We start from the raw sequence: 16,816 nt of genomic DNA on the forward strand, positions 1-16,816 counted from the left end.
ATAATCGCTGATTTGTTTGTCCACTATAAAAAACGGTCCAATCAAAACAAATCTGTCTCCCAAACAAACATCAACGGTAAAAGTTTTCCTGCATGCGCTATATTTTTGTATACAAATAACAAACGAGTGCAGCGCAAGAATGCAAATTACATGCAAATGAGCAACCCCCCCCCCCCCCCCCCCAACAGGTGAATTAATTCCACCCAAAGAGGGGGAAAGAATACTAATCAAACCTGTCAGAGTTTGTGTGCCTGCATGGTAAATAAGCCCAAGTTGTTGAGTGATTGTGTGCGCAAGCGCGTGTGCATGTGTGCGCGCGCGTGCAGTACTCATGGGTGATTATGTGTGTCCCCAGCTCGGTATGTGCTGGGTGTCACGACATGGCAGCAGTCAAGGCTTTGTCACAGAAAAGCCACTTTTATCACAGTGCAGCACAACAGCGCTAATCCCAACTATGGGAGTTGTGCGTTAATAATTTTGTTGAGTGTGTGTGTATGTGTGCTGCTGTTCTCGAGCCACTGCTTTGGACACTGCGGCAACAACACAGATTATTCATATTATCTGCCTTGGTGCTACAGTGAAAAGGGGGGGGGGGGGGACTAAACAAAACATATGGGGTTCAAGTTATGGGGGCTGAGGTTAACTGTAGTGCATCTATTTTTAAAACCCATTTAGACCGTACGACGTGGTCAAACGTCATAACTAATCCAACCAACGGGTTGCTAGGACATGTACACACGTCCTGGCGCATTTTCATTGATATCAAACGAGATTATATTCTGTTATTTTTTGGCATCCAAGGCCTCCTTACTCCTTGCTCTTCGCACACGCGCGTTGTTGTTCACTTCCCTGTATACGGATCAGAAAGAATGCCTTGTATCTGCTAATCTAGGGAGCTCTCCATGGTTTTGACCAGATGGATATACTAAGCTCTTCATTTCTGACTTCTGACCTGCCTCTCGTTCAAAATATGAACGCAATTAAGGGATCATTCAGCGATTTTATCGTAACGATAGCGAGGTAAGCAAGCAAAAATATGTCTCCCAGGTTTTTGTCCGGAACGGAAGGGGGGGGGGGGGGGGGGGGGGGGGGCTTTGCAGTCAGAGCGGCCAATCCGGCCATATCTTCCCGGCACCCCTAGCTTCTATTGTGAAAGAAATCCCGGCGCTGATTGTGTTAAAAGGAGAATGTTTCCATTCTCTGCAGCTCTTTAACACTACGACGTCGGAGCAGCCGTTCTGACCGGATTTGAGATTTAAAAGTTTATTTTCTTAGCCCATGGAGTCCAGAGAAAGTTCCCCTTGCATGACTTTGTCTAAATATTCGATTGAGATCATCTCTGGTTTTTTTTCCATTTGAAACGTTTTGTAAATATGATTTTAGGCATATATCTCCTACTCAGTCTGGCTATATTCGGCACAATCGACCGCCGTCACCCTTTCTCCCCCACTCGCCTTTTTTTTTGCGCTGCTTGATAATGGTGTCTTTTATAAACCGATTCCCCGACATTTCTTTTTCACTTGATATCGTTTTGTAGAGAGGGCCTACACAACCGATCTATATACCAAAGCCCCAATTTCGTAGTTTACATGGTATTTTGAATTTATTTAAATGAGCAAAAAATGAGCGAGTTATGTTTTAAAGAAAAGAGGGGTGGAGGAAAAAAAAGAACACACAACACACAGACAGCTAGCTTACTAGGCGATTATTTGGCACAATCAATTAAATATATATGAATTACATCGATAACACGCGTAGCCTATGTTTTCCCCTCTATATAAAAATGACAATATATAACTCTAATGTTGTATTTCGTCATGTATGTGAACTAGGCTGCTTGATCAAGGGTGTTGCTTTTGTGAGCAATGGTGTACAAGATTGGTAATACGTTTGTCAAAGTAACTCATTTTTAGACCATCTGGGGAAAATAAATACATCTGCAGAGTTCCCCCCCCCCCCACCCCCCACACACACACGCAATTCTAGCCTACCCAAACATAAAACAAAGTCGGAAAGTGTTTTATCAGCTCCCAAACTTTTTCGTTTGCATGGCCGGTTTGACCCGACGCGATTCTTTGGCACAATCAATCAAATATAATAGTAGGCTACTAAGCCCGTTTTAAGCTAAATGCGGAAATGTCGAGGCTAAATAACGTTGCCCTAACGTTGTCATGTTCACTCCTAAGAGCCATCTTATAAAATAGTTGGGTTGCGATATTGAGGGGGCAGAAAACAGCCCGGTCAAGTGGTTCATGTACTTGCAAGTAGGGACAAAGAAATGCGGAAGTGTTTCAAGATTTCACCTTATACCAACGAACCAAAGAAGAAATGCAATGTTTCTTATTAATTAAACTGATATAACAACATAACGTGGCTAATAATTGTTTATTTGGAATGTACTTTGGCTGGTAATTTAGGTAAATATAACGCGACTCACTTGTATAAGTAATTTACCGCGGACATGCCGCATTTACTGCAATACATTGGCTTTAGTAATGCGGTTAGCTTATAATATTAGCAATTTAAGCTAACGGCTGGAGGACTACGGATTACACTTAAACATTAATACAATTATGTCATGTTTACATGCCTAGTCAAGCAGTCTGTACATCACGTGGGGTCACATATATTAATTACATCGATAACACACGAGAAAAGACGAGTGATCTTGGCTCTTTGCTGGGTGGAAGGAAAAAAAAAAAAAAAAAAGGCAGCAACGCGACACTCTTCCATGGCTATGTTGCAATATAGCACTAACGGGCAACGGCAAAATATATATTTTTCACATGTATTATTAGTTTTATACATTTTAGGAGTGAAAACATGTGTTTAGAAACATATATGATTTAATTAGTTGGAAATGGGATGCAGGCTTGAACAATGTCGTCTCCAGCTGGAGAGGGACGAGTGGGGGAGAGAGTGGCCAATCAAATCGCACCAAAAACACGGTCCCCCTGACCTTTCAGCCGACTGAGTAGTAGTGACATTTTTTCAGACTTCCTAGTGTTAATGGATTCTAAAAGAGACTGGAGACTACACAGTATTATTCTTTCTTTATGTGTGTCCCCAGTGCTCCAATTTGGTCTTTAAGCCAATAAAAGTATGCCCCTATGTGTAAATATACAAATGTGAATGTACGTGTGGTTTGAAATATGCAGTCAATTACTATATATTAGGAAAATAACAGCAAAGGTTTTTTAAAGTGAACAAAAGTCAAGCATCGTAATTGAAAAAGCCAGTGAAGATGTTGGCACTAGATAGAGGGTCATGGGATGACCCAGGGAGCATGGATGCATGCGTTCAGCAAGAATAATGGCAATTTGCCCATTGATGTTTAGCTATCCTGTTTGAAAGAGGAAATCTTGGCCTACATACCAGGGGCAATTTGTTTGTGTGATTTATTTGCACATTAACATATATTTGTTAGCATACATCCAGTCACAGCAACAATAAAGACCAGTTTTTGATGAATGAAGTTGTGGTATTTATTTTTTGTCTGGTTTGGAAAAAACACAGATGGTGTGGGAAAAGAAAGTCTTCACAAAAGCTTTGCTCTGACAAATATTTGACTAAACAGAAAGTGTCAGTCGGTTTGGCCGAAACATTGTACCTGATGTACTGACACCTTTGTCAGAGCATATATAGCTGTTAAGTGGACATTTTTCATTTTAAACGGTTACTCATTGTGTCCAGCACCAGCGAGCAACTGGATGTGGGCAACCTTCACCTTTGAAATTAATTTGAGAGATGCACATATAGGCTTTTGTGTGAGAAAGAATAGTGGCAACAAAAGGATATGGATGCGGTCTTTTTCGGAGCAGTGAACTATATTCAGGAGGTACATTAACCCTCTTAACTGCCTTAAGTAAGAAATATGGCCAGAACGGCAGTACAGCAGTAAAGACAATTAATCACCTAAATTCCTCATTATTCTGTTTTGTAGCCGTTATTTCGGTTCAAATGATGCTGACATCGTTCTGATTATTGTGAACATTCATCTTGGCCTTTTACTCTAAAGCAATCAAGTGAGGCAGTGGTTCTCAATGTGGGGTCCGGGGCCCCCCAGGGGTCTGAAGGGGTTTCATGGGGTCCTCAGCTAAATGTCACCATTTCACCAGCTTATAACACAAAAACAAAAATGACTGTTCAGATTCACGCTCTCCAATGTTATCTCCCTAAACCTACAGTAAAGACCAACGTTTCCTAAACAGTGGGTTGGGACGTGTTTGTGGGTCGCAGGCCGAATTTTATGGGTCGTAACTCGTAATTATGGGGGAAAATACTTTTAAGAAGTAGTGAATCTACTGTACAAGCTCACAACACGTCGTCGTCGCATCTCGACATGTTGTAGATCAGCTATTTTCACTAGTTTGGGTCCCGGGTAAATGTCAAATTTCTCTTTTGGGTCTCGAGCTAAACATTTTGGGAACCACTGGTATAGACAGTTGTAGTTACTTGAAGAAGAGATAAGTGAAGTGATCGCAAGTAGCTACCTGCTGGTAAAACCAAAGGCTGAATAATTAACCCATTTAGGGCGGGAACCCCTTTTGGTGTTAGCATCATGTTATGCTTTAGCTATTGAAAAATAGCAGATCTACAAGCTCATAGCACGCCACCGAGTGGCGTGCTACGAGCTTGTAGGTCTGCTATTTTTGAAAAATCACACACGTGTGAACTGAGTGGTGCAATTCCCCCCCCCCCCCCCCCCCTCTCTCTCTCTCTCTCTCTCTCACTCTCTCTCATTAGAGTCACTACCCCTCTCACTGTTTCTGGCACCCCCTACTGCTATTATTAAGTCACATACTCATGCTCACACAGACAGACACACACACAAACAAGTACGAGGACATTGCAAGCTGGTTGTAGGAGTGGTTGCACCACTCAAAAATCGACTGACATAGAAACATAGCTTTTTCAGAAAACTGTCTTTAGGATTTAGAAGACTTTTTTATACATTTCGACGTCAGGTCTAAATAAATTAAGGTCCGGAAGCTTCTGCCGATAACCTGTTACCGCGGGCTCCTGATAATCCACCATCATCTCCACCTGGCCCCCCTCTGTATATTGTAAGAAATCGTTGAATATGCAGGTCGTATTCTGCAGCCGTTATTCCACGTTCTCCTCTGTAAATATAGCTGGCTGTATTTGTTGATGACATCTATTAGGGTAAGGTCACACCTAACTTTGATTCTGCCCATGTGTGTGTATGAATTATATATGCGCCAGGTAAGAAAAAGTATATTTGAAGCAGATAAACGCTCTGTGCAATTGAATGAGTCCAAGACGGACAGGCCTGACAACAGAAAGCGCTGAAAGCTACTGCGTTTGAGAGAATGTGTTAATATTATATCTCTGCTGTCGGGAAGAAACCCAAAATGTTAATTTTTCAGGAAATTGATTTTTTTTTTTTTAAACCTTATATTTTGAAAACAAAGCAATACTGCCTCATCAAAGTTGCATGGTGTTGTGACATTATATATATTGTTAATTACTTACACGAGAGGGGAGAGGTGGTGAAGTTAGTTGCTTTAGCAGACAGTTTGATGGTCCAATGGAGTTAAGAGGTTTTGCCCAAAGTGTTTTTACTACTTTCCATCGCTTCAATATTTTTGAAACAACACACAGACATAAAGGGTGTTCAATAGCACTGATTTATGCATGGGGGAAAAAAATCTAAAACCTCAAGAATATAGTTAGGAGGTTTCCTCCCGTTAATTAAGTGTATTAATAGGCTCTGTTAGACCACAATGGAAATGAGTCCCCAGGCTTTTTTTGTTTACTGTACTGTGCTGTTTGACTAATAGAGTAATAGACAATCAATCAATCAATCAAGACCATCCACCCATTCCATTTCGATGTATCTTCTAGGAACTAATTTGTTGGACAAATAGCCTATATAACTAATTAAATCAACAACAAAAAAATCCATTTTGAAAAACAAAAACATTTTCTTCCAAGGTATTAATTTATATGGAAACTAAGGCAGTCCGAATGCAGTCCCAAACACTTCTGAAAATGCCACCTCTACATTATTTGTGCATTATTCACTGGTCTAAATGTTAACCGCTCTAATTATACACAGAGCACTGGGGAAGCTGCAGTGTAAAAAGAAAAGCCCTGTTAGTTGTGCGTCACCAGCGTCCAACTAAGTATATGAATCACCCTTTACTCTCCCACTCCTGTAGAATGGGGGTGAGGCGATGTGAGTGTGAAGACTGACTCCAAAGACTATTTAAAGGGCATCTACATTAGACTGACTGAAGGCAGCAGACATGAGGATACTCCAAAACACAAAGGCGGTAATTAGTACATGGTGCTGCTCCCCATTTTACTCAAGAGGACCTCTCTAAGGACACACACACACACACACACACACACACACACACACACACACACACACACACACACACACACACACACACACACACACACACACCAGAGTAATATGAACAAGATATATCTACTGTACTGACTGAGGCCATACATTTCAGAGTTTAAGGCGGCGTGTCTTCTCAGAAGTTCAGAACTTATTTGCCTGTCTGACCTAGTACAGTATGTCAATGCATACAGTTTAATGTTGTTGATATGAGTGAGGCATTCATTTGATGATGGATAAAATAACATCAATGTTGTTTCTGCTCCTTAAAAGCATAATCGTTTGGATTTTCTTCTAAGAGTATAGGTGGATTGGATGAGAGTAAAGTTTGTTTTGTAGCTAGGACATCAATTGGAGAGTCTATGATATAGAACCAGATCATTGTTATGAATGTGGATGCCAGTGTAAATGTTAAGTATGTTTGCTCTTTGATGGACTGGAGTATTCTCTCTTCTAACCAATGGCTGCGGGGATAGACTACAACCTACCAATATACCCTTGATTGAATCAAGTGAATGAACGAATAAATGAATGCATACATTAATCATTGAATGAATGAATGAACATTTATTAATTACTTAGATTAAAAAATTAAGCAAACCATTAACATACCATAATAGGTTTAGAATCTTTGCAAACAGACTTGAGGATAATGGTATATATATATATATATATATATATATATATATATATATATATATATATATATATATATATATATATACTGTATGTATATAACACTGCTCTATAGTGTGTGGGGTTGGGCTCTATGGTGGGGCGGGGCATGCTTTATGGTGAGACTCGTCTGTGTGTTTATTACGAACAGATGATACAGGTTGTAAGAGAAATCTATGAAAATCTGGGAACTAAATCGTTACCAAGAAATTTCTTCACCAATGTGTTTCTAAATGTGTCTAATAACATGTACTAAAAGTTTGAAATTCAACTCCTGTGGGAAATTGAGTTATTAGCATAATATGTGACCATACCCATAACATCCTATATAAGGCCAAAAAGTCAAAATTTCATCATTCTTTAAGTAGCATGTGACATATGAAACTAGGGGTTTTTCATGATTCTGAATCCATTCCAAGCATTAGTTTTGCACAAAACTAACTAAATACTCCTTGGGCTAAATTAGGCCATATCCACTTGACCAAATGTGCTGACCTCATCACGTTTGTGATGACGGCTATGGCCGTTTTCCTCCCCAGGAGTGTTTTTTGTGCAAAACTAATGCTTGGAATGGATTCAGAATCATGAAAACCCCCTAGTTTCATATGTCACATGCTACTGAAAGAATGATGAAATTTTGACTTTTTTTCTTTATATAGGATGTTATGGGTATGGTCACATATTATGCTAATAACTCAATTTCCCCCGGGAGTTGAATTTCAAACTTTTAGTACATGTTATTAGACACATTTAGAAAGACATTGGTGAAGACATTTCTTGGTAACGATTTAGTTCCCAGATTGGTCAAATACCTGATAAAATGCCCTTACTAAGGGTTTGTTTCGTTCGTTCAAGTCTGAATCCCACTCTTCTTTACGTAAGAAGAAAACATACATAATATACATAAGATGTATATATATTTCCTATTTGAAGGACATGGTGATGGTCACATTATTTATTGTGGCTCCTCTGTCCTTATAAAGTCTATCTGCAGCATGCAAGGACTGCTGGAGGTGCTTGGCACTGTATGGAGACAGCAGTGCTGTAGCTCATTTGCATAGCAGTTCATTTTTAGTCTGGTTGGAGGGAGAAGGTCATGTAGTGGGAGGGAATGGTTCATCATATATTGCAGCTTTGGCGTCGTTAGTGTATCCACACAGAAGGACACGTCCGTATCAAGCCCTGATCCAATAAATGCAAAGACAATCAGCAGTATGTTTGTCTACTGACATGCGTTTTGTTTCTCCCAGGGTCAATATTCAGGTAGAGACGCCTTCAGCACCATGTCCCAGGTACTCAACAGCCCCCTGCTGGTTATAGCCAGCATGGGGCGAGCGGCTACTGGAGTGTGTTATGTGTATAGGCGCTCGCTTCCAGTGATCACATCTCATCTCTGCTTGGGGAAGCTGTCACAGAGACTTGGTGAATATGATTGTGATGTGGCATCGCCTCCGCCATATCTCATGTCCATATCAATAACACCACTCAGGAAGCTGCATGATGTGTTTGAAGACAGGCTGTTGTGTTTGCTGCATGATGGGACGTTCACACATAGACGCTACAGGCACAGACGCTTCAGAAGTCCCTTGGCAAACAAACAGTGGCTGCTTCCAACAGAATTGTTCCAACAGAATTGTTCCAACAGAATTGTTCCAACAGAATTGCAGTTGGTGCTCTTGATTAAAAGCAGTCAGACTCTGCGGCTTTTGCTGAAATGTTGAAAATATTGTAATCTTTAAGTGTTAACCATTATTATGAAGAATGGTTGACCGGAAAACAAATACAACAGTCCTCTGACCCCCGCCCCCACCCCTCCTTTCTCTGTAAATACTGTAGATGCTTAGTTTTCTACTAATATGTCTTGTATTGTATTGCATGTATCGTATCGTATTTAGCATCTTTGACTGAACTACCTGAACTAACTTTTTCAATCAAGTATGCAATCAAATACACTGCGAGAAGTTAACGGGCAATTATGGGCACTGTATTTTGCCCGTAAACCTCAAGTTTAGCGGGCATATACAGTTAATATACATGCCGTAATATACAGGTGTGATGGTACAATAGGGGAGTTTACCGGAGTTTGTTGGAAAGTTTAACAGGAGTTTCCTGTAATATACACATCCGTATTCCATGCTTTTTGCGCAGTGATATTGCCGCAAAAATGACAAAAACTAACCCCCACCTCTTCATAACCACCTTTTTCCCCAAACCTAATTGTGATGATTAGAAATGTGTTGTTATTTTCATGTAATGATTATGAATTGAATACACTAGGCCTGAATGGAAACAAGACCGCAAGGATATTTTCAGTCAATCAATCAATCAATCAATCAAAGTCCTAGCTGCAGAAATGTCAGCAGGTGCTGCTTCTAGTTGGTGGAGATGTGATGTTGTAGATCCTCACATTTGTTGAAGGTGGCAGAAAATCTATGGAGTTGGGCCTTGGCCAACCTCCACAGAGCATGCCAGTCCAGCTGAATGTCGGGGCCAACATAATGTCCTGAGGAGGAGACTGCACCCTGATTGCACCCAGATTGTGAGCCAAATTTGTGGATCTATTTGTCAAAGAAAAACATGCACTGCCTACTTTGATTGTTGTTGACACCAACCAAGGATCCACCCATTGAAATGAGCATGTTTGCGCACACATAATATGGTTAAAAAAGTCTGGAGAGTGAGTGGAACTACTAAATGTTTGTTTGACCTCAATCCCACAGGGAGAGAGGAAGCTAATGTACACATTGGCATAGAGTATGCAGAACCCACAGCCATGATAAGGTGGACACAACAGCTTTTCATCTATTGTGCAGAAAAGTGGGCTGGCATAAACCCTGTCAATACAGAAGCTCATTCACTGGCTTACAGAGGCATTTCACAAGCTTATGCACGGCCACTAAACATTTCTGAACTGTATCTCTACATGGAAATGCCATTTCGTTTCTGTCAGGAGAAACCCAACATTAGTCCATGTTGTGGCTTCATTGTCTCCACTAGGCTGACCCCCCCCCCCCCCCCCCCCCGCACACTTTGTTCAGTGGAACAGGTGTGGAGGAGATTTGTGCAGCTGTGTTTTTGATCGACATAGTGCCCCTACATCAGGTTCGATCTATTGAAAGTGTCCGGGTCTTTTTCCGGGTATGAGATCAGTCGGGCTGATCCAAGTGAGCAGCGAGGGCCAGAAGGTACCGGTGTTACAGCACTATGTGTGCTTTAAGTGTCAGTTGCAACCCACACCTGTAGTTAACCTTCTGTTCTGCCCAACATGCTCACGTATTCACAGTAGAGGATGACATTTTTTCGGGATTCAAGAATGAAAAGTTGACCGGAGCGGGAGGGAAAATCATCAATTAGCCTCATCAAATTACCACAGATTAACTGTTCCTGGTGCCATATCTTTTGCATTAAAACGGCATGAAACACAATAATCTATAAAGAACACAAAATCCGGTACGGGATGGGATCGGGAGTCGTTCCTTTCCTTTCTTTTCTTTTCTTTTCATATATTTTTTACTCTGGCCTGGGATTGGGAGGGGATGGGTTTTTCTCTGTGGTTGTGGGATGGGACGGCCCCGGGGGAGGAAATCCACTCCTGTGTCATCCTCTAATTCGCAGTATAGTGCGAGTGGCTGCCCTCCTGTCTCCTGCTAAGGCAGATGGACGGACACAGATTGGCAGTTCACTCTGGGAGTGACTTCACAGTTTTGGCATCGGGTCAGAGGCAGGTAATAGGAAAGAAAGAATTCACTGTAGCAGTGCGGACTGCGGACTGCGGAAGATTTAATGTTTTTGAGGGGCGCTAGCCCCTCCTATAGTATATCCAGCTTTTAGTGTATGTTAACAAACATTAAATTCCCATTGACATTGAATGGAGAATTTTACGTCAGTGTCTGAGCAAATCGGCATAGTGTCTATTTTACGTCATGATGATGTACGATACTAAGAGCGTCCCTCACTGCACACAGTTGTGGGTTTTTTAATACCGATAATAGGTGCAAATTACAAAGATACTAATGTTCCGATGTTCACTACATCTTCATCAGAGTCATGACTTTGACTTTTGCGCCTATTAATAAAAAATAAAAGCCATAAAACTGTCCGAGCTGCTCCAGTGAATTCTTCCTGATCTGTTGCTGCTGTGTCCAACTCCCCTGACACACCAGACATGCCAAACCTACCTAGAGGTGGTGGACAGGGTATAAGTGTTGGGCTTCACTCCCTAAGCACATAGCCGTGTGAAAAATAAAGGTTATGTCTTACAATCCCTGGTCACTGACGACAATGATGAGTTCTACAAGTCCTTGTAGGGATAGTCACCATATAGTATGTATAGTATAGACCATGTATATACTATACAAGTATACAGTATCATCCTGATTTTTTAGGGCCTCCTATGTCCAACTTTTAGTGTTTGCGTAACACTAACACTGAAGACGAAGGTGAGAGCACAAATTCTGATGTACGATGATAAGAGCGCCCCTGACTTCACACGGGTGTGATTCTTCCATCTCAATATGAATATGTATGGTTAAACCCATGGACTCCAGATGTGATCATAGAACTAGAGTTATAAGACTGCTGTAGACATACACAGACATACAGCACACATGTACAGTACTTACCTATGGCGTCTCCCTGTTCATGCACCATGCTTGCCAGGTCCTTCATAATTTGGCTGATGTCCAGCATGTCTCTCTATATAAAGAAACAAAAAAATAGTTGTTTTTACCCATCATTGCTGATCATACATTACTGACCAGGGATCACTAACTTCACTAGAGCTCCATCTATTAAACTATTGCCTATAGTTGTGCTACCTTAATTGCCCAGCGGAATCCAGCAAAATTACATAATTAATAATGCAGCAAATAAAAGTGCCTAAAACAAGTCAGGGCACTGAGAGAACTGTTGGGGCTACGGTTGACCGGAGCTAATTCTCCACACTCTCCAAGCTTTAAATCTGTTCTCTGTGTATCAGCTCAGAGCAATATGGAGGCTTATAAAACCTGTGTCTATCTCCCTCTCACAGGTCCCCCCTTCTCCTCCATTATTGCACCGTGCAATCACAGCTGCGTTTGTATAGCCTAACGCAGTGGCCCATCCATCACAGGTGTCTGAGATTGCTGTAGAAACTGGCAGCCATTCTGATCCTTGGCAAATGCCATCTGGACGGAGCCAAAATGGCCCCTGGCAAACGTCACAAATGCTAAAGACTTTTTGCATTCGTCTTTGGGCAACGCTGTCCGTCACTCGGGAATAGAATAACAACACATTTATTTTACCTGGCAAAGCGCTTTGGCAACCGTAACTCATTTCATTATAATGACAGAATGGTGTGTAACAAATGTATGAAACGCTGAGTGGAAGTGAAAAGAGAGAGAGAGAGAGAGAGAGAGAGAGAGATGGGATGGTCTTAGCTGGGACCTCTGCCTGAGGAGAGAGTGCGCGGGCAGGCTTAGGGCCAAAAGTGTGCCATCTTCTATATATCATTGAGTTTATATTCTATGGCCACTTTATTGGCCCTACTGCCATGGGACCAGGCTATCAGAACTTTACTCTAAATTACCAGCAGTTCATTTTCATATTGCTTCATCCAGTGACATATACTGTACATTACAATCCTCTGAGATGAGTATGTGCGTGCGTGCGTGCGTGCGTGCATGCGTGCATGTTCTGAATAGTAACGTTTTTGACATATCAACATCCTCCAAATAGCCATATCCTCTGACAAAAACTGTGCTACACTGCATTGTTGTTAGCCCTGGTCGAGTGCGTTAGCGAACTCACTAACACACTTTTTTGAAAGTTTTAACGGTAATATTGTATATTGTATCAATATTGCAATATTTGGCATAAATACAGAGATATGACATGTTGTCCATATGGTGTATAGGTCAGATTGACTATAATAAACGTTTCTGACAATAATGGCTTGCACAATGTCAGGTATATGGATGGACTGTGTTTATGAGGGCCACAGCATTTTCTTCCAAGCCACAGTCAGTCAGCCTGACATCGTCCTCTGACAACCTGTCAATCCCGCCGCAGCTGGTATTGTGTCTTGTTGATGGGAAGAATGCACTTGAACAAACGGTGGACATGGCATGGTTAAAGGGGCCCGGCGTTTGTTCGTAATAAAATGTCAGTTGGAGATTCCGTACATCTGTTCCATCTGACATCGAGGCCACAGCGGAGACGGCGAAAACACAATTAAACTCTGGCCAAGATAGAAAAAATAAAAAATAAGAAATCTACAAAAACAAGCCTGCCAGCGGCATCTTGATTGACAACCCTGTCGGCAAGCGGGGCATGCCTCACGTTTCTGCAGCTGTAAGACGGCTGACTGATAGCGGCAGATATGAATGCTAAGATTACAGGTCCATCCAAAGACTTGGAACACGGCAGATTTCCTGATAAGAGAAGACGAGCGCAAAGTGTGTGTGTGTGTGTGTGTGTGTGAGAGAGAGACTTCTTCTGTGGATGTGGCTGTCACATTTCATCGTATTGCCTGTATCACACCAGAGATTCTTCACCTCTCCGTAATCTTGCAGAAATAAGTAGCAGGTTTCCCCCCCTCCCGCATGATGAAACTAATTTACCTCTTTAGGGAAGTAGAAGAGTGGTAGCATAAGAAGTAAACAGTTTATTGATATTCGCAAACAAACTCCTCTTGAAGATGAATTGTATCACATAAGGTAGCAGAGATAACAAATAAAGGAAATATAAAGCAGGCTACAGCTAAAGTAAATCGCTTGGATTTTCTCAAAGGATTCCACACGTTTGCACTGTTGTTATCAAACCCTAATAGACAAGCACAGCGGAATGAACAGAAGTGGACTCTTTCAGTATGTGAGATAGTACCACATATACAGTACTGTAGTGCAGAATCAGCTCCATGCACATAGTATTGGCAGACAAATTATTGTGGTAATTCAGAGGGGCCAGCAAGAGCCAAGCTAGTAAACCTACAGAGCAGTGGTGAAATTAAGTATAAGTATAGTGTACTTTGAATTCTAATATCTTGAATATAGGGCCTATTACCTCCAGCACTAGTAGTATTGCTACACGGTGGTATAATGCTACTAACTACGTCATTACTTAACCACCGATGCAGTTGGTGAAGAGAACAAGGTAGCGTTGCATACTTTTTTCAGAATATTACATTTTATAGTCTTTTGAATAACACACCATTTAGTTTTAGTCCTATTTAGTCTTCTGAAAAACCTTTTAGTCTTTTAGTCTTAGTGTTAGTCAACAAAATGAACACAGAGGTGGTGATCACCTCTCGTGCCTGCAGAGGGAACTGTGGCACAAGGAAGTGTGTGTCTGCTGCATCGCCCGCCTCCTACAGGTGCCTGTCGACTGGCTCCGGTAATGGGAGCCTATTAGGTATGCAGATCAGACACAGGCGCAGAGGGGGAGGTGCCGGGCCACATGGCTCACAGCTCCCCTTCCGAAGGTGTCTGGGCGATGCAGTGCCCGCACTGTCACCCTCCAACAGGTGAGTCTGACACCCCCACAGCGGGGAACATTGACACATCTGACAACGACGGCCGAGGGGGGGAGGGCGGAGGAAGGACAGGAGGGGCGGTTTGAAGGAGAGAAAAAAACTGAGAAAGCCTAAGGATGCAACTCGTGTCCTTATCTCTTATCTCTATCCTCGCTTGTCTATATACTGTATTAAGTGGAAAAAGTCGGTCTGCCATTTTGCCTGCCGTGCCTCTAATTCCTGCTCCAAGCCAATGAGCTACAGTACAGGAGTGAGGATTAGGAGGTGTGTGTGTGTGTGTGTGTGTGTGTGTGTGTGTGTGTGTGTGTGTGTGTGTGTGTGTGTGTGTGTGTGTGTGTGTGTGTGTGGCCGCTGGGGACGTCGATGTGAAACTGTAGTGGGGCAAATTAACTGTGGCAAAGACTGTTCTGCCATCAATGATTTTTTTGTGTCTAAGCAGAGTTATTAAGTTGGGGGAGGAGGGGGGGGGGGGGGGGGGGCTCAGCTCAGTGGGCATCGCAAATAAAATTGCATATTATTTCCTCTCTCCTTGTCTTGTTTATTCCATGCACCTCTGGTGGGAGGGACTAGTCACTATAAGACACAAGGAAAGGACTTGGAAGGAAATTACAGAATTACGATTGAGACACAGGATGCATCCTCATAAACTCAAAAACTCAAACAGACGGGTTAGAAATGCACAAAATGCATGTGACGCCAGGCCAACGTGCTGTGAATGTGTACATACAGTACAGAGCAGAGCCTCTGCCTGAAGACCCAAAGCCTAATATCTCCCCTGGCCAAGCAAGGGGGATGCCCTGTAGGGCAGTGGATAACATGTTTGGCTTCGGTGTCCCTTGGCTGCACGACCACATTAGCCGGCGCGGCCGTGACAATTCTTATCTGACACCATGCAGTCCCCTCTCCACAGGCAACATTAGTCATCATCTGCTGTCAACGCTTGTCATTTCAATTCCCTTCTGTTTGCATTGCAGGGCAGGTCAGCCCATATACTGTAGCCTGTTAACCATTTAAGTCCCATACACTTCACCCATATATCATACTGTCAATAGATTTATCGTTATCTTAATTTGTATCTGTATTTACAAGAACTTGGCGTTTGTTTAATGGCAAAAATGCATAGGGTATTAGATTAAAAAAAATGTTTTCTTTTGCTTTTTATTGGAAAAGTTTTAAAAAATATTGCCAATAATGACATGAAAAATTACCAGATTAAAGAAAACTTCTCATCAAAATTAATTCAGATACTATTGTTATTGGATTGCTACCACATGCCAAATTAAATCATTTGTGTCCTTTAGTTACATTGGAATTACAACACCAGTGTGCCCGTTACCTCCCGCCCTCTGCTAAATAATCTCATGTCATGCATCCCAGGAAACATTTATTTGCGAGTACCCGACAACTTGCCTCGTAAAAAGTGAGGGAAGCTAGGTGACTCTGGTATTAACTTTGAAAAGTAAGGACATCAGAACACATGACTCGTCGTTAAATTGTAACTCAGGACAATGCTAGACATTTATGGCTCTTTTTTACTATGAAGGGTAACGCCGAACCTTTCTTTAACATGAAACTTTCCAGAACCAGTGAAGTTCTGTCATTGTTTTAATGGGTGGCTCTGTAAGAGGCTAACCGTTTATGAACCAGTGAAGTTCTGTCATTGTTTTAATGGGTGGCTCTGCAAGAGGCTAACCGTTTATGACGCAACACAGTTTTCTGTCCTCCCTTTGTGGGCAGACCCTCCCTTCGTGGTGCAGAAAACGGCGTTGTGTATGTGTGTGTTTGTTTGTTTGTTTGTTTGTTTGTTTGTTTGCGTGCGTGCGTGCGTGTCTATATTTTAACGCTAAATTATAATACCACTTCCCCCAGTTTAGCTGATATGCAAATTCCCCTTGAACAATGAACTCAATTGGGTTACCTGCCAGCCTTTAGATGATATGCTTTATTGTTAACTTCAAGTTATCCATCAAGAGAAAAAGAGCATGTTGAAAATGTATACCGGTATATAAATAATAAATGGAAATAAGCTCTCAAGCTACTTTGTGAATGATCTAATACCCTATGCATTTAGCCAATAAAAACATTGATCAACTGGTAAGCCCCACTTGTTCTGGGGAGGGTGTAGACAAGCACCTCTGCTACGCATGGAGTCACCAGCTGCTTCTCTTTACGGAGGAACACATTATCCAAGTTCACTCCGAGTGCAGTGACTCCTAAACAAACCTTTGGGACTCAGTCTCCAGTGTTGGGACAGA

The 16,816-nt window shown here is 41.9% G+C and overlaps 1 protein-coding gene across 1 annotated transcript in view; it reads right to left on the reverse strand.

The window, feature by feature from the left end:
- The window catches only part of tsnare1 (T-SNARE Domain Containing 1), a 129,652-nt gene that overhangs the window by 43,793 nt on the left and 69,043 nt on the right, over positions 1-16,816 (reverse strand). Inside the window, exon 9 of the mRNA XM_083761968.1 lies at positions 11,674-11,746. Coding sequence (XP_083618094.1) covers positions 11,674-11,746 — 73 coding nt within the window. The remainder of the gene's footprint in view (positions 1-11,673; positions 11,747-16,816) is intronic.

The sequence above is a fragment of the Protomyctophum parallelum genome, assembly GCF_964188405.1.
Source record: "Protomyctophum parallelum genome assembly, chromosome: 3".
NCBI classification, from domain to species: domain Eukaryota; kingdom Metazoa; phylum Chordata; class Actinopteri; order Myctophiformes; family Myctophidae; genus Protomyctophum; species Protomyctophum parallelum.